The sequence below is a fragment of the Cricetulus griseus genome, chromosome 5 (genome assembly GCF_003668045.3).
Source record: "Cricetulus griseus strain 17A/GY chromosome 5, alternate assembly CriGri-PICRH-1.0, whole genome shotgun sequence".
In the NCBI taxonomy this organism is placed as follows: domain Eukaryota; kingdom Metazoa; phylum Chordata; class Mammalia; order Rodentia; family Cricetidae; genus Cricetulus; species Cricetulus griseus.
In genome coordinates this window covers 32,167,749-32,185,687 of record NC_048598.1, presented here as the reverse complement: position 1 = coordinate 32,185,687, position 17,939 = coordinate 32,167,749, and the positions used below count along the sequence as shown (strand labels likewise).

The 17,939-nt window shown below is 43.6% G+C and overlaps 1 protein-coding gene across 2 annotated transcripts in view; it reads left to right on the top strand.

Moving 5' to 3' along the window:
- Tnr (tenascin R) overlaps positions 1-17,939 on the top strand; it is a 75,121-nt gene that overhangs the window by 12,011 nt on the left and 45,171 nt on the right. For both annotated transcript variants that reach the window (XM_027417270.2, XM_027417271.2), the window contains 4 exons: positions 21-136; positions 2,448-2,598; positions 6,364-6,633; positions 12,716-12,901. In XM_027417270.2, coding sequence (XP_027273071.1) covers positions 21-136; positions 2,448-2,598; positions 6,364-6,633; positions 12,716-12,901 — 723 coding nt within the window. The remainder of the gene's footprint in view (positions 1-20; positions 137-2,447; positions 2,599-6,363; positions 6,634-12,715; positions 12,902-17,939) is intronic.

Sequence of the window (17,939 nt, the reverse complement as noted above, 5' to 3'; positions counted from 1 at the left end):
CCCACATTGCTGTGTTCCAGATGTCTCCACTCCTCAAGGGCTACAGTTCAAGACGATCACAGAGACCACCGTGGAGGTGCAGTGGGAGCCCTTTTCATTCCCCTTCGATGGGTGGGAGATCAGCTTCATTCCAAAGGTAACACTCAACTTGCAGCTCGCTTAAACAAATCTGATTTGGCATATCCCTATCCTCAGCTTAGATTTAGGGGCAACAAGGAAGGCACTATCTGATGTAACTGCCAAAGCCAGTGAAGATACAGAAAGACATGCTGTGAGTGTCTGGGCTGTAGGACACTGTCCTCACAAAGGCCAGAGGACTGCCTAACAAATGTAACCTGAGCTCAGCTGCAGGCCTTGTGTGATGGGACATGTAGAAGTAGAGCTGAGATCCAGCTGTCTGCTGAGGGAATGCCACCAGAATTTGGAGAGCTGTGCTTGTAGTGAGCCTGAAAACCAAGCCTTCAAAGAGTTGAGTCCTCCCCTTTGCACAAATGGAACCAGTCACACAGAAAGCCTACAGATAAGTGTAGAGAAAAAAATATATAAAAGTTAGCTGTGGCTTTCAACCTCTGATGCTTAGAGATGTAAAATGTGTCTTGGTTTTCCTGAATTAGTCAAAAATGAATTTAGAATCCATTAAGTAAGTTTTTCCTTTAAGAAATTCATTATTATAGCTCATGAGTAAAAGTGTTCTGAGAGTCCTCTCTGGTCTTTAAAGTAGTGTTTTATTTTATGGGTCCCAGAACTGTCTGCAAGTCACCAGCGCTGTTCCAGTTTCCAGCATTTGTTGGCTCTGCTCATATTCTCCCTAAGCATCACTCATGGATGTGGAGTTCAGCACACTCTTTTCCTCTGTCTCCATCCCTCACTATCAAAAAGCATTTTTTGAGTCATTCATCAGACCTAATGACAGCTGACACATTTTTGGCTAACAAGACTGTGGTTTTACTGTTCTTTTACTCCAAAGTTCCTGGAGCCATGACTGTTGTAGCTACAAAAGACCTTCAAGCAAATGGAATATGAGCCTTCATTTTACATTTAGTTTTGTTTAGTCTAAGGAGACCAAGACACAGATCTTAAGTGACATCATTTTCCAAGTTTAAGTAGAACCTGAGTCTCAGGCTCTACTCCAGAGCTTACACACTCTTTTGTGGATATAGTAATGTCACAGCAAGCTAAGTACACCTAAACAGATGTTCTATACAAATCTGTTAGAATATGTCTTACCTGAATTAAATGGCCAATAAAGAATTGCAGGCAACTGGGTTTATAACAAGGCAGGAAGAATCATGTCATCCTGCTTCTCAGACAGGAAAAAAATAACTGTCAAGTTTTCCTGCTCTACATATAATATATAAAATGTAGAATGAGACGAGCTAGTCAGGGCAAGTCAAGATCAAATACATGGCTGCATATATGCTGTAATATATAGGCTGAAGCCACAGGAAGGGAACATTTATCACATTGATTTATAAGAGCATGGCTATAAGTTATATATGGAGCACCCAAGTGACATAAATAGAGACCAAAGAACACATAAGAATGGCAGGGTTACAAAAAGATCTCTGCCTTTGCTATTTCCAAAGCACACATTAGAAAAAAAAAGTAGGTAGACAGAAAATGATAGATGGAGGTAGGTAGGTACATACGTATGTACATACATACATAGATGATAGATTAAAATTAATAATAAATCCTGGACCCAACATCATCAGATTGCTTTTTCACATTTCTTTTTCCACATATTTGTCTCTTTTCTCTGTCCTTCCCATTTCTATTTCTTTCTTTGTTCCTTTTTGTTTTCTTTGTATTTCATGGTGTGAGTGAAGGAAAAACATGATGGTCACAGATTGGCAACCAGGGTGGCACCAAAAGAAAGAAAACAGAGTGAGACAATAGCTCTGGGTTTTAAAAAATATGATAATGTCTTGGATTTTAATATAACACACACACGTACACATGCACGCACACACACACACACACACACACACACACACATATATATATATATATGCACATATAAGTACATTATTATATACAGCTAATGGCATACTCATTACAATAGGTGCCAAAATTGTTATGGACCATCAAACATTAAATCTTTGATAAGAGTCAATCTGAACCACTGTATGACTAGTTGTGTGTGTGTGTGTGTGTGTGTGTGTGTGTGTGTGTGTGTGTGTGTTGGGGGGTGAGGGGGTGGCAAACTCAGAAAAGTCAGGACAGGCCAAAGAAATGTTCTTGAAAACTTGTTCTTATTGAGCCTGTTCAGCATGTTCCTGGCCCCAAGTACTCAGCTGCTAGGGTGTAGGGAACAGGGGCAGTCTGCTTTTTAATTTCCAGTGTACACAGTTGGTTAGCATCCTGCTCCTGCTCCTTTATCTTTTTCTCATCGTATTTCTTTCTCAGTGACCATTGTGATTCCTCTGTTTCGCCCTACTCTCCAGAACAATGAAGGTGGGGTGATTGCTCAGCTCCCCAGCGATGTAACCTCCTTTAACCAGACAGGACTGAAACCTGGAGAGGAGTACATTGTGAATGTTGTGGCTCTAAAGGAACAAGCCCGTAGCCCTCCTACCTCTGCCAGTGTCTCCACTGGTAAGTGCCTCCAACTCTTTCCATGGCTGCCCAAAGAACTACAAGGAATGGACAAGTAAGGAAGATGCTAGTATTCATCACAGAGCTGAAATGATGTAGGAACTTGAAAATGGACATGCTCTGCCAGGTGCTTAGCAGACTCTATTCCCTTTGTACTCATCTTTGCAAGCACAGAAACCTGGGGAATTGTTCCAGTGTTCCTGAGGAAATTCTCTATCAATAGCTCCAGTATGTTTTCCTAGTCTCACTCATTAAGAAGCCTCATTCATCAACCTCCTATTGTCATAAACTTTGAAGCCAGCAAGAGCCAACTCATTCTCAACTACATTTTTGAAGAAATTTAACTAAATCTTTCTAAACCTCAACCTGTTTTATAACACTTTCTCTATTGAATTGAGGATTAGATTAAATACAGTATACAACATAATTACTGTTATACTGATGATGCTTAGTACTTGGTATACATACATATATACAAAACATGCTAGAAGTAAAGGCAGTAGGGGGCAGACTACTTGGAACCAGTAGACAGAGTTAAATCACTGATCAAAGTGATGGCTCAAGTTATTATTTTGTGCCACACTTTATCTCATTCAGAATCATTATATTTTCAAGATCAATTCATTAATCATGTCATATTTTGGCTTATTGTACTCTTAGCTGGCAAAGGATGTTCAGCTTGAGTGCTGTAATTTATTCACTGTGATGTGCATGTGTGTGACCCCTCAGAGTTGCTCCAAAGTGATAAGTAACATCTGGTATTCATTTTTGGCTCTCATTTATTGATGGGGAAGCTGAGATGTAGGGTTTAAGCAACTTTCCCTGTTAGCAACAAAAACTGAGATAGATGAATATTAATACAGTTTTCTTTTCCATAACCAGAAAACTGCTCTTAAGTCCAGAACAAAAAGTTGACTTAGGTAGAAAAGGGAACCATAGCACTATGCAATACAACAATGTTTATGGATTAATGGTTCAATCTTAGATAGCCATATCCAAACTAACAGCATCAGATTCTGAGACTTAGACTTAGTCTAGAAAAAGTTGAGCATATATATATTGGCATTAGCTTATGTTGTATTGGTACATCATGGTTCCAGAGCTGTGTCTCAAGGTCAGGATGGGGTGTGTGTGATCCGCACCTCTAATTACTTCTCTCCCATACTGCCAGATGGAAAAGTCTTGCTTTGACCTGTTTTGTATTTTGTACATCCATTTAAGATAAAAAAAAAAAAACAAACAAAGTTTCACTATGAGGAGGAAGCTCATTAAAGCACTGTTATAATTAGGTGAACTTGAGAAGAAACCCCATGGAGGCAAAGCCATGGTGCTCTGGAGAACTCTCCAGAAGGCCAAAGGCACAATTCTGTTGCTTAGGGTTATGTTCAACTCTGAAGCAGGGACCTTTGTTAACAAGCACTGATTACTCACTTCTGATATGTGGTGTCTCCCACCATTCCTATGACTGCCATAAGAAAGCATTAACTGGTAAAAGACTGGAAAGAAAAGGCAATTGGGAAGAGCAGAGAGATTGTTCTAGTTGAGTAATTTACTTCCAGGGTATTGAGGGCACTTAAAGAAGCAATCCAACCCAGCCTTGGTTTTATATCCAAAGCAATTTTTAAAATAAAATTTGAAGTACTTTTTGAGAGTCCCTTAAAATTAAAAGCTCTAGATTTAGGAAACCATGGGAAAGCTAGGCAGCTTTCAATTAAGAACAATCCTGCTCAATGGAGTCGAGTTGTGGACAAAGTTATAAGAAAAGTGTAAAGAAGAGAAAGAAGAAAAAAACTCATGCATTCCACTTTTTGAAAGGACTTGTATTCATTTAGAAATTAGTGCTGAGACTGAAAGCAAGCTGCTACAGCCTTGATTGGAACAGGACGTTATGACCAATTGACCAAGGAAGGGCAGAATCCAAGGTGCAGCAAGAACGATGGCTGGCTCCCATCCTTGTCTGCCGCTTTTAAGAAACAATCATTTGATTACTTCCTTCTGCTAAGCTCTGACCTACACCAACCCCCTCCTGGGAAGCTCTAAGTCCTCATCTGCACTCAGACTGGCTTTTACCAGGCAGGCCATTTTATGAATGCAAATACAAGACCTCCTGCAGCTAACGCCCTGTGTGCTACATAATCACATTCTAATATGGCCAATCCATTATGATTAGGGTTTTTTGGATCTAAAGAGTTGAAGGACAAAAGCTTTATGTGGTTATCTGATTTTCCCCCATGCCATCTTTTTTTTTTTTTCTCAAAAAGCTCCAGTTCAGTGAGATCCTCTCCCACCCCTGTTCTAATGGATGAAGAGGTTTGTCCATTCACTCAGCACTCGTTGAGTGTATATTGTGTCTCAGAGAATGAACTTAAGCCATAGCTAGAAGGGCCCCGTTTGGCCAACCTGTAATTAAATTAAGTGAAATAACAAAGGTTCTGAGTTACCTGAAGCTGCATCATGCTACAAAGAAACCATATGGCTGCTTTCTGTTGAAACACATGACTACCTCCAGTTTGAAACATTGAAATTCATTTTAATTCCAAACCAGGTAGTACCAAAATAGTCTAATGATTTTAATTTTAGCTGACACTAGACCAGAGCCCTAAGTTTCTTAATAGGAAATGGGCTGAGAGTGGGGTGCCTGGCGAATGGCCCAACTTTGAAAAGTTGAGCCTGCGGTGGTCCTGATAGAGATGCCCATGCTGGAGACAGAATAAAAAGTGTCCAGTGTGCACAGATTTAAAAACAAAATCTTAGCCAAAGATTCCAGAACAATCTATGGAAAGTCACTTAAACTAACTGAAGCAAAAGAAAATTTACTGGAAGGTACATAAAATGTTTCTTAGAAGCCTGGGACCAGAAATATACTTGAGCCACATAAAAGATTTTAACCATAAAATGGAATGCCAGAAATTGAGTTACTCTTTATGTCTTTTCATAAGCTCACGTGGTCACGTATTCCTGGTTATCTATAAACCTATACCTCCCTCCCATCATCCCTCCCCTCCATAAGTGTGGCAGAGACTCACCACATCAGCCCTGGCTCTACACAGGCTAATTCTAGAACCAATCTCTAGTGCCAGAGAACCTGGGCAAATCATTTGTATCCAGTGTCCTCAGGCTCAGAAACATGCATGCACTTGTTGGGTCATGGGGTGGGGTTGGGGGCTTGCAAAAACAACTCCAGGGTTCAAGCTCTTTGTATTCAGATGAGCACATTTTCCTGAATGCCATGTTTCGTGTCCACATATGCAAATGCCAGGCTGGTTGGCCAGCCTGAATGAAGTTTGATAGGAATAACTTCTGAATACTCATGATGAGACCTTTGGCAACCAAAGTTGGGTCTCATTTGTCTCCATTATCTCATTGAGCTTTCCTCTGGGCTCAGTGAAGGTAAGAGCTGGGCATCAGGCAGAAGTTTATTTTCTCTTCCTGTGTCATTACCTCTGAAAGAAATAGGTCAGAGTCATCCAAGCTAGTAAGTGTCCTTCCCCTGCCCAGACTGGAAAATGCCAGGACCTGAAACCTACAGTCAATGGATGGAGAAAGAGACCAAGTCCCAGGAGAACTGAATGTCAGTGTTCATGGTCAGCAAATGTTTGCTCAAGGAGGAGAATTCTTCTTTCTATAGCCCATATTCCCTATATCAGAACAATGGGGCGAGGAAACCCATCCCACCAAGCAAGCTAGTGTAAGATGCAAAGGGGGTAAACCGATGCCAAAGAATGCTTACTTCTGAATCAACAGCATGTTCTATTTCTCCTGCAGTCATTGATGGGCCCACGCAGATCCTAGTTCGAGATGTCTCTGACACTGTGGCCTTTGTGGAGTGGACCCCACCTCGAGCCAAAGTAGACTTCATTCTTTTGAAATACGGCTTAGTGGGTGGGGAAGGTGGGAGGACCACCTTCCGGCTGCAGCCTCCCCTAAGCCAGTACTCAGTGCAAGCACTTAGACCTGGCTCCCGCTATGAGGTCTCTGTCAGCGCAGTCCGGGGAACCAATGAAAGTGATGCCACAAGCACCCAATTTACAACAGGTGAGACTGGGGTGGGGAGAAGGTAGGGTGGGAAACATTAAAGAAAAATGAAATGATGCATGCTAGACAACCCTGTTCATGCAGAGGCTACAAAAAGCAAGTTAGAAGACTCTATCGCTATTGCTATTCCAGCATTAAGAAGAAAGAGTATCCCCAAGTAAGGTGAGCTGGGTTCTTATCTTAACTCTGCTAGCCTTCAGAGACTCATAGAATTGTTGAGCTTATTACAAAGGCATTTGAATATCCATATTGTTGGCCTAAATGGTGAATCTGTGAAAGTTCAGAGAAGGTGTCTGTTTCTTAAGACGCTTTATTGTCATTTACTGGAAACTGTAGGAGCTCTCTACATTACCACAAAGACACCAAAGCCTTGTGCAAAGCACAACCTGCATAGTCATCAGCCAACCTTCTGACTGGGGTCCCTGAGTCATTCTGCCATTTGTAACCTCTAGCAACAAGGCTAATTGATAGAAGACAGGCCATAGACACAGCCATGGATGGGAAGCTGAGTTAAGCCCATCACACTTTTTTTTTCTGGCCTTGTAATGATGCCCACAAGAGATCATCCTTGAACTTAGCAGTAATCAGAAAAGCCAGGCCTCAGGGTGACTCACTTCCTGACTCGGAGCCCAATAGCCTGACCAGCCAGTGGGTAAGACCAAAAGGCCCCACTCAAAAGGTCAGGTTTCCTGACTGGGTTAGCAATGGCCTGTGATCAGGTTAGAGACACTGAGTCCCTGTGTCAAGAATGTCAGTCTTGGCCTCCCTTCCTTGGGGAGGTTACATGTCAAGGAATGTTTCTGCCAGCTCCAAGTTGTCCCAAGGATCGGAGGAAACTGATAACTCCTGGAAGACCTCAGAACCATTGACTTCTGAAGAAACACTAATCTACTTCTCCTGTGTTGGGTTGTAGCTTGAGAGTCTGGTACAAGATGGAGTGAGTCAAGGACTCCAAGAATATGCAGTAGCTACCACACCTTCTCTCCCTAGATGTTGAATTACCAAAGAACAAAAGTAAGATATATGCAACCCCAATACATGACCTCAATTGTAGCCGATGGCTAATTGTTACAGATAGACAGGTAGGAGAATCGAGTGGCTGGGGAAGATGTGGGCTAGACTGCTCAAGGGGAAGTTCTAGACTACTTAGGTTAGGACTCAGACTATGGAGAGACTGGACCCCTATGGTTGCCTGTCCCATAAGAGAGTCAAGTGGACTATCAGTGTCCATCCAGGCTTTGCTGTATATCTCACCACGTAAATAAGCCCATTTTCCCCAACCAAAGAGTGCATCCTAGAGTCTTAAACGATGGACTCCTCCATAGCAGCAAGCAAGTATAGACTCCGGTGAACTTCCCTTTAGAAACAAGTGTGGACTCTGGCAAGCTTCATGGGATAGGTTAGAGTCTGCTGGACACTCTCTAAGTTCTTCTCTCAATCCTTGTTATCAGACTCTACTTTTTTTGCCGGGGTGTAACCAATGGGCTGTTTCAGTAAACACATCTTGAGATCCCCTAAGGTCTACAAATACAATCAACACACTCTTCCCAAGTCCCCAACCCACCTCCTCCTGAGAAAAAGCCCACATGGTGGATGGGGAGGACAGCCAGCCAGAGAAGGATCTTTTCTGTGACATTAAATGGGGGAAGAACAGCTGGGATTTCCCCCATTTCCACCTTCCTCCAAACTTTTGATAATCAGTGTTGGAGCCTCTTCGTTCCCTTGGCACCCCTTGGTGATGATTTTGGCAACTTGGGGAATAAATGGCAATTCTCATGGGAAAGAAAAAACAAATTATTCTCCTTTTTCTTCCATTCTCCCCTATGTAGGCAGAAATGTAAAGCATGAGGAAGGATGGTCCTGTAATATCCATTAATGGTCTGAAAATTTATGCTCAACCTCCAGTGCACATTTGTACACACAGGTGCATACACAAACATCTCACAAACAATATGACTTGCTCAGGCTGGTGGTATCTGTGTGGGGCCACGTATGCTGGGCATTCTTCTCTTAATTTCAAGATGGTTTGTATTTGAAAGTTTTTTTTGTGTGTGTGTGCTCTGCTCTGATAAGGAGTTTGAAGAGGCGAGAAAAGAGAAGGGGCCTCTCAAACAGCATGATGAAAAGTGAATTTTTGATGTTCAGGTCAGCAAGATGGAGCAACGTTGGCTGGTGGCCCAGGGAGATTCCAATCAAGACAATTACATGCCACCTGCTCTGAGAGAGCTCCCCCTGCCTTTCAGTTCATTGCAGCGGGAATCTCAGCTTCGGGTTGCCTGGTGGATTGGCAGCTGTTAGGTGACTGCTTCTCCCTGCAGCCTTCAGCCTATGCCTCAGACCCAAGCCTGCTCTCTTGGCTTCTAGATGGGAGGGGGAATTAGGGGTGGGAAGCCACAAACAGCTTTGCAGGCAGATTCTCCAAGTCCAGAGTTGGCAGATGCCAGATGAATGATGAAAGGGTATGCAGACCCTCACGGTAGGGCCCTCAGTCATTTCAGAATTTCGCTTAAATTCAAATTAAGCAAAGTGTTTTTCCAGGTGATGGCTTCGACACTAGGAGCGCACTAATTGCACAGGCAATTAAAACTGAGATTTGCTTCCTGCATGGTGAGTAGGATGTTAGTCTGGGTCTTAGAGCTACCCTGAAAACAAAAACCCTGGTGGAAGCACACAGAGGCCAGTAATTAGAAGGAAGCCAGACTAGGAAACCTAGAGTCCCCTCCCACTTCAACAGCCTGATGGCGACTCTGGGGACAGTTTCCCTTACCGTGGAGGACTTCATGCTGGCCAGAATCCTCAAAGAACTATAGCCACCAGTGTCTTTGATCTGAATGGCCCACGCCTACGCTTAGTGTTTCTATGTGTTGAAAAGATGCTAAAGCACTGAGCCTCCACCCACCCCACCCCCAGTATGTTTGCATGTGACCTTTTTTGGAAATAGGGTCCTTGCTGATGGGCCAATTGAAGTGAAGTCATTGGGATTGGCTCGAATTCAACAACCCTGTCCTTACCAAACGGGGAAATCAGGACAGAGAGAGACATGCACACCGGAGAGTACCATTTGAAAATGAAGGCAGAAATGGGTCAGAGGATACCCAAGATGGCCAGAAAATCACAAGATGCTGAGAGGCATGTCACAGATTCCCTCCCAGCTCTCAGAAGAAAACCACCCTGCCAGCACCTGCATCTCAAGATTCTAGACATTGCTTTCCTCTCAGACCCCAGCTTGGGCTGCCATGTGTGGCAGCTTCAGATAACAAATACAAACATCCAAGGCAGAGTTTCATTCCTGTCTCTCCTCACTGGGATTCTCCGACAAGTTATTTCAAAATTCAACCTGGGAGCGCTTGCTGCCTCAGCAAAGACACTGGTTGTGGACTTCCTGCTTTTGCAAGGCTGGCTGCCTTTGCCACAGCTGTTCTGTTTGCTGCGCCACCTCACTCCAGGCAATCTCAAAGCCCACAGTTAAAATATTTAACAAGTCATTTCTGAAGGCTTGGCGGGAACAAACAAGATTGAGAAGTGGATGATACATGTCTGGTGACTTACCATGTACTTATTGAACATCTTCTGGGACCACAAACACTGCTCTAGGCAGAGACTGTAAACAGATAAGAGCCTATTTCACATGACTGGTATCCTAGTGGGGAGAAGTGGGTGACAACGGGAAAAGAAACATGAAAGATCATTTCAATCATGAGGTTTGAGACAGGGAGTGAAATGGATAGGAAAGAACTCCAATGGATTAGGTCTACCCCTCTGGGAAAGTGGCATTCTGACTAAGAACTGTATGCCTTAAGTCACACAAGAGCTAGAGAATGTTCCAGGAAGACATGGCAGCTGGTTCAAAGACCCTGGAATACAAAGTGTTGTGTCCCGAGAATAAAAGAGTAGAGGCGTTTAAAAAGGTCTGCTCACTCAGTGCCCAGTTAGACCCTTACTGTTGGTATTAAGGAACATTTAGCATGGAGCAAAAGAACGTTTTAAACAGAGAAAAAAATCTGATCTAACTAATATTCTTGAGACTGGACAGGCTAGTGCTATACAGTTCATAGACCCAAGGCCCTCCCGAAAGGCTCCATTAGCCATCTGTCTTAATTGACATGTTTCAGAGACCTGGGACCGTCTCAATCCCCTTTTACATGGATGTCTCTGGGTCTAGGAAGACCCAGAGGGAGCACTGCTTTCATCTCAGCCCAGTTCTAAGACTCACTGGCCAATCCCTCATTCTAGCAATGAGCTCTTTTAAAATTAGAGATTGGAAACACCAATTCCTTTCTGATAAAACACTGTCCCCTTCCTACAGAGTACAGAGCCAGTGGCCATTAAACTGTACTCTCTGCCCTTATAAAAAGAGGAAATCTCTAAAATAACATTTTCTAAGTATAGACATAGGTTCCCTCCCTAACCCCGATTAACTGTCTGTACCTCTTTGATGGTTAATACTCATCAACTTGACAGGGTTTAGAAACACTTGGAGACACACTTCTGGGCATGTGTATAAAGGAGTTTCTAGATTGGGTTAACTGGGGTGGACTCACCCTTAATGTGAGAAATGCATTCCGTGGGCTGGTGTTCTGGATGCAATAGAAGGAGAAAGCATGCTTAGCATCTGAGTCCAGCCTTCACCTTTTCTACTTCCTGGTTGTGTTTGGATACAAGTGACCAGCAATCTCATGCTCTGTACCCTGGAACTGTGAGCCACAACAACCCTTCCTTCCTTAAATTGTTTACATCAGCTCCAACAAAGAGAAATGTTAAATCTGGTCAGTTCAAGACACAGACTCTACCAGTTCTTTCTTCCTGCATGAGATCTACCTCCCATGTGTCTGCCCCCATGTTCCTCTGTCCATCCAACTCCCAGACAAATAACAGTATCCAGTATGATAACACACAGCAAATGAAGACCAATGTCTCAGAAAAATAAGCTGCAAAGACATCCATTTGCTCAAGACCCCCACCCCACCTCTACCCCTACCCCCACCCTCACCCCCACCCCCAGTTTACAACAGAAGACAGAAGCCTCCTTTTTCAGGTGGATTCAGTTTCTCCATGGGGACAAATGGGGGTGGGCTACTTGCCTGGTGGTGATTGACACAGTCTGCTTAGAACAAGCAACAACCACTCCAATGTTAAATTCAAGTCCCCAGATTGGAACTGTCTTGGGCTCTTTAAGTGACAGATTTTTAAGACAAACTTATGTTATACTACAAGTTGTAGTGAGTCTGTGGAGGTGGTCAGTCTTGGGGGAGAGAATTAACTCCTCTAGATTCTGAGAGGAAATGCCAATAGTCATGGGATCTCTTGGAAACCCAAAAGGCACATTCAGGTGCCATACTGTTGGATTCAGTAAGCTTGTCTGGGATAACAAGAAGCCATCCATCCAGGCTTGGATACCTGCTTTTGTACCCTGTGCCATGCTATGAACTTCACTTGCATCATCCAATCTGTACAACTTGGATTGATTTCCCCTTTCTAGGAGATGGCCATTCAGTCCTAAGAGCTTGGAAGAATTGTCTGTAGTCCTGTTACTGTCGGTGTCAGAACTGGTTCCCACTGAGACCTGACTTCAAAGCCCACACTCTTCCCACTATATCACACCTATTATCCACATTGTAAATTCCCAACTTGCATGCCTTGCAGTAGCATCTGTGCAAGTAAACCCATGGGAAGGTATCTCGGAATCAGCCATCTCCCTTTTATTCAGGGATCACATCTGGCATTCCTCTATTCCATTTGAACCACTTGGGATCATCTCCTGTTTTCTCCAACTGATTATCTGTTGCCTTTCTTCTAAACTTCTTATGTTAATCAGCTCCTTTTCAAGTTTCTAGAATGCTACTTGAATTCTCAGATGATATAGAGTAAACATAGAATTCATTGAAGTCTAACTCCAAACCATGTGACCTACCCAAAGACTTGTCATGGCAGAACCAAAAGGAGAAGCAACATCTCAGACTTCATTCACATATGAGGCCGAGGGTCAGAGGTGTGGGCTTCCCACCTCAAACATCCTTAGAACTGAAGAAATACCCTAAAGTGTGGGTTAACATGTGATGGTGATGATATTTGTTTATTTTAGAGATTGATGCTCCCAAGAATTTGCGAGTGGGCTCCCGCACAGCAACTAGCCTTGACCTTGAGTGGGATAACAGTGAGGCAGAGGCTCAGGAGTACAAAGTTGTGTACAGCACCCTGGCGGGTGAGCAGTACCATGAAGTACTGGTCCCCAAGGGCATTGGTCCAACTACCAGGACTACCCTCACAGGTGAGTAGGACCTGTCTCTTGGAACGTTGTTGGATCTGTATCATCACAGCTCTCTCCTCAACTTACTTTTCTCACATCTACTCCACCAACAAATCCTTCTGATTTAATAATATGTTAAGTGTCTACCAGACATGCCCACAACTTTAGAGTGTACTGTTATCCATCATTCTAAACTTTGCTCATCTCTTGTTTGAACCATGACAATAATACCCCAGATTTTTATCTCAATCTATGCTATTCTTTATCCCAGCGACACTGAATAGTCTTTCAAAGTACATTTTTATTATACCTTTATATTATGTATACATTTAAGGCATCTAACATTGCCTTCAGGATGAACAGCCCCTGAAACTGGCCTGCTTTTCTCTACTTACCCCAAGCCACCTCCCCTTGATGCCCTGGTGGTCTCCATGCTCCTAACCCATAGGTCTGCTTCCTTCATTTCCTCAAACACACTGTGCCTCCTACCCTGGGGCATTCTCGTTGCTTAGCTCACGCCATAATGGCTTTCAGCACCCAAATTTACATGTTACTTGATGAGAAGCAAGGTCAAAGAGACCAACACTCAACCAGTCATCTCTGCACCATTCTGATGCATGTGGGCAGGATTCTTTGACTTTCACCCTATACCTAAAGCTCCATGAAATTCAGTCCACATTTGTTTTGTTCATTGTTGAATCCATGGTTTAGCACAGTGTCTACCATATACTGGATCCTAGATCAGTACTTTTTGGATAAATGAATGACTAAGTGAATGAATGAAGCTGCAAAAACTTAAAGTGAGAGCCTAGCCATGCCTTTTATGTCCTATAAAGAGTTTGAGCTATGGTAGAGGAGAGTAAGCAACCACTGAGAGATTTTATGTATTTATGCGTTTACTTACGTGCTTTCTAAGACAGGGTGTTACTGTGTGGCCTACGCTGGCCTCCAACTCATAATCCTCCTGCCTCAGTCTCCTAAGTGATAAATTATAAGTGAGCAGCATCATGCTGGGTAAGGGATTTCAAGCAAGGCAGTGCAGCAAGTAGGTATGTACAGACAGGGTCAGGGCTGAGACAGACCCATAAGAATCTATTGGTGATGTCAGAGAAGAAAAGACAGTGTATGGATTGAGGCAGTACCCTAGGTTAACGCAAGGCATGGCTGGGGTTGGGGAGCTGGGGACAGACTTTGGAGGAAATGGGACTCAGTCATGGTTCCTCCTGATCCCATAGCACACCCATCCTAGAAAATACACCTCCTGGACCTCACCAAAAGGTGGGTGCTTGACGTATGCTATGTGGCTTCCATATGACAGATGAACTGTACAAAATGCTTGTGGGCCAGGGGCTGCCCATGAGTCCACAGACTTTAGTAACTTTTGTCTTTGCTTGCAAAAGCCTTTGCTCTCTTTCTAGTCCAGGGATACTCAGTAAGAGTAAGAACAGTAAATGAGAGCAGTGTGATCAAAGCTGTTTTCTTCCTGACCTGAAATCTCAGACTTCCTTGCCAAATGAAGCTAGTTAAAGTAGATATTAAAGAACACCTTTTCCAAACAGATACACAGCCGGAAACACAACAAAGAGATAGGAAATATGCTGATAAAACAGGTAACAGGAGGGAATTAGGCCTGGAAGGGACCACAAGCTGGTGCCAGGGCCTGGCTCAGAGCTGGCGACATTTATTTAAAAAAAGAAAAATTCCTGATCCAGAACCCCTGAATGTGGGTGTCAGTGAGGAGACCTCAGAAATCTAGGCCCTTTGTAGTGGATCAGTACTTATCCCTAGCATTGGAATGGACTTTGGGGAGCCCATCCCACATGGGGGGATACTCCCTGCCTAGACACAAGGAGGTGGGCCTAGGTCCTATCCCAAAGGATATGACAGACTCTGAAGACCCCCTAGGGAAGGCCTCACCCTCCCTGGGGAGCAGAAAGGATATGGGATAGGTAGGGTGTTAGTTGGGGGGGGGGGGGGACGACGACCTGGGATTGACATGTAAAATAATCTTCTTTCTAATAAAAAGAAAAAAAGAAAAAAAAGAGAGAAATTCCTTCAGCAAAAAACTTAATTAGACGGGAGGAAGCAGCTCATCTCTGTCCACAGATACAGGCTGATTTGGCAAGTAACCGCTTTACAAAAATGGTGGCTAGTTGTTTGGGTAGAAGCTACTCTGTAGAATCATAGAGAACCAACCACAGCCTAGTTGTTATTCCCCAGTATTGGGAGGGGAAAAAAAAAAAGAAGACTCTGTGTTCATTGATACCAGTCTTATACCACATATTTGCAACTATGAGCATCCCCATTGTATGGATGAGGAAACTGAGGCTGAGAGACTCTAGAAACCTGTACAAGTTCACACTAGCAAGGGACACAGTGACTCAGAGCAGCTTCTGAATCCCAGTGTGGAGAATTTCCTTCCCTAGCTGCTGCTTCCACTACAGAAGTAAAATGTAAAGGAAAGTCCAAATTTGAGTGCTGCAGACCTGTAGGGCCATGGGAGATTACTGAGTAATGATCTCAAATGGGTTGATATTTTGCATTTGAGTAGTGCTTATATATATATATATATATATATATATATATATATATTATATATATATGGCATATATGTATATATGTATGTATATATAATACTCATCTCCTATAATTGTCCTAGGGAGTTCACTGCTGGGAGATTTATAAATGCTAACCACTGCATGACTTAAGGGGGATTATAGGCATGTAAGAAAACCAACTACAGTGCATATGCTGAGACTAGTTCCAAGGATCGCTGTTCTTTTACTGAAGTATCTGGGGGAAGAAAGAGCCAGGAAGGAGAGAAAGGAGAAGGGAAAATGATTGGTCCCAGTTCTAAGTAACTAACTCACTCACTGCCCTACTTGGACCATGAATAGAACCCAGACTCATCACTTTCCATGTGCCTGGGTCAGCTGACCCCCTTTCCAAGCAACACCACTCACCTCATAGAGCCATCATGAGAATCATATATTAATTTTTTTACTGTCTTTAAATAATAAGATAAAACAAAAACTATCACACTAGAGGCGGACAAGACAAGAGCCCAAGAGAAGGCACAAGCAACCCACTCATTCACATACTCTGGTATCCCATAAAAAAACCCACTAAACTGAAAGCTGTAATATAAACACGGAGACCTGGTACAGACCTGTGCAGTCCCTGAGCATGCTGCGTCAGTCTCTGTGAGTTCATATGAGCTTTGATCATGTTGGTTTAGAAGGACTTGTTTTCTTGGTGTCCTCCATCCCCTCTGGCTCTGACAGAGAGTCACACATTTATTGAATGAGTTTGAGTAGTTCTGCTAACAGGGAACTGTAAGTAGGTGATAGCAGGAGAGGAAGGGGATGCCAAGGTCCAATAGCTGATTTAGAATGACCTCTTCCGATCAGCATGGTGCCCTAAATGGATATGGGCACCAGCCACAGAGGTGGCACTGAGGAAATGCAAGAGGCCTCTACGGTCCAACCCATTGAATCACAGTCTATATGTCAGACCCTCAGAGGGCTTGTGGACACATGAACACACACATTGGAAGAAACAAAGCACTCTATTAGGGCACAGCTTTTGATCTCACCCTACTCAGATTTGAGGTATACAGCTTCATGACTATGCATCATTTGCCAGATTCCATACATTGTCTGTTCTTCAGTTTTCTGATCAAAGGGATTAAACAAGACTATATTGCTATTGTGTGTAAGTGCTGAATTTGGAACCTGGAACACACTGACTGCACATTAGCCATTGAGTTTTCAGTGTTTTGCCTCTCTACAAAGTTCAGCCCCAGACCCGTTGCAGCCTGGTCTTTCCACGGTACACCTTTAGACCACCTTTATTCTCACAGGTGATTGCTGCTGTAGGAGGCAGTGGTTCCTGTGTTTACTATTCTTGACAGAAGCCTTTGTGTCTGAGGCTACCATTGACCCTTTTGCTGAAAAACCCAGGACCTTCTTGGCCTTGAGGGTTCTGAGTCATTTAAAGGGCCCACAGCAGGTACACACTGACCAGTCCCCTTCTGCAAGCTTTGTTCATCACAACACAGAACCTAGGCTCAGGTCTAGAATCCCAGACATTCCCTCATTACTCTCTGTAAGTCATTGCCTGGAGAATTCCCTCTGTGGCACCAATTTGTTTCTGAACAACAGACTATGTGTCTGCAGTGACTTTTTGCTTTTCCTTGCTTGGGTGGCTTCTGAATCTTAAATGCTAAGTCATTTCTTTTAAGCTCAGCCTCTGAGTCTCTACGGCATCTGCTTGGTCAATGTTTTATGCCTAGAGTTTCCACAGGACCCCAAAGTATCACAGATTTACAGGCTCATCAAGGCTCCTCCAGGTTAGAACCTGGCACTACATAAAGACTGAGAGCACAAGGCAGCCCTTTAACATTGAACCATATATAGAAGACTCCTGGTGGAGGGAAGAAGGGAAGAATGGAGTAAGGGAAGGAGGTTCTGGAATGCCTTCCTGCCAGAGACCAATGGAAAATAAATCATCATCATCATCAGTTCCCTGGTCATTGTGTCTGAGCTGACACCTCTGCTCTGTTCCCAGAAAGGCATGTACAGTACAAAGGAGTAGGCTCTTGGCCCTTGTGCATCCCCCCAACCCTCTCTTTTCCACCTGGACACTGTGACCAGGAGACAAAGTGAAAGGAGCTGGTCTCCATGGTTTCTCATGAGCACCACCTTCACTCTTTCCCCAGATGTGGATCTAGAGATGGGAAAGTGAACTCTATAGGATATATGTGCAAATAGAGTATTCACAGGGAGCTTTCTAATAATGAAGGACTTTGAAACTTCAAAGGCAGGACAGCTGTCAAATCAAGGCATTTATGTCCACGTCACCCTGTCTGTACTCCCCTGCCATGTTTGTGCAAACACCATCATCAGTGCTAGTCCTTGGGCACTTCTGACTGGGAGAGGTATGGGCTAAGGTAAAGGTCTAGAGGCCTGGACAAGACAAAGTTCAGACTCCTTTGGACAAGGTCATAGTGACCCCAAGTGGCCACTTTGGTAAGGCACCCTTCAAACGATGTAACCTG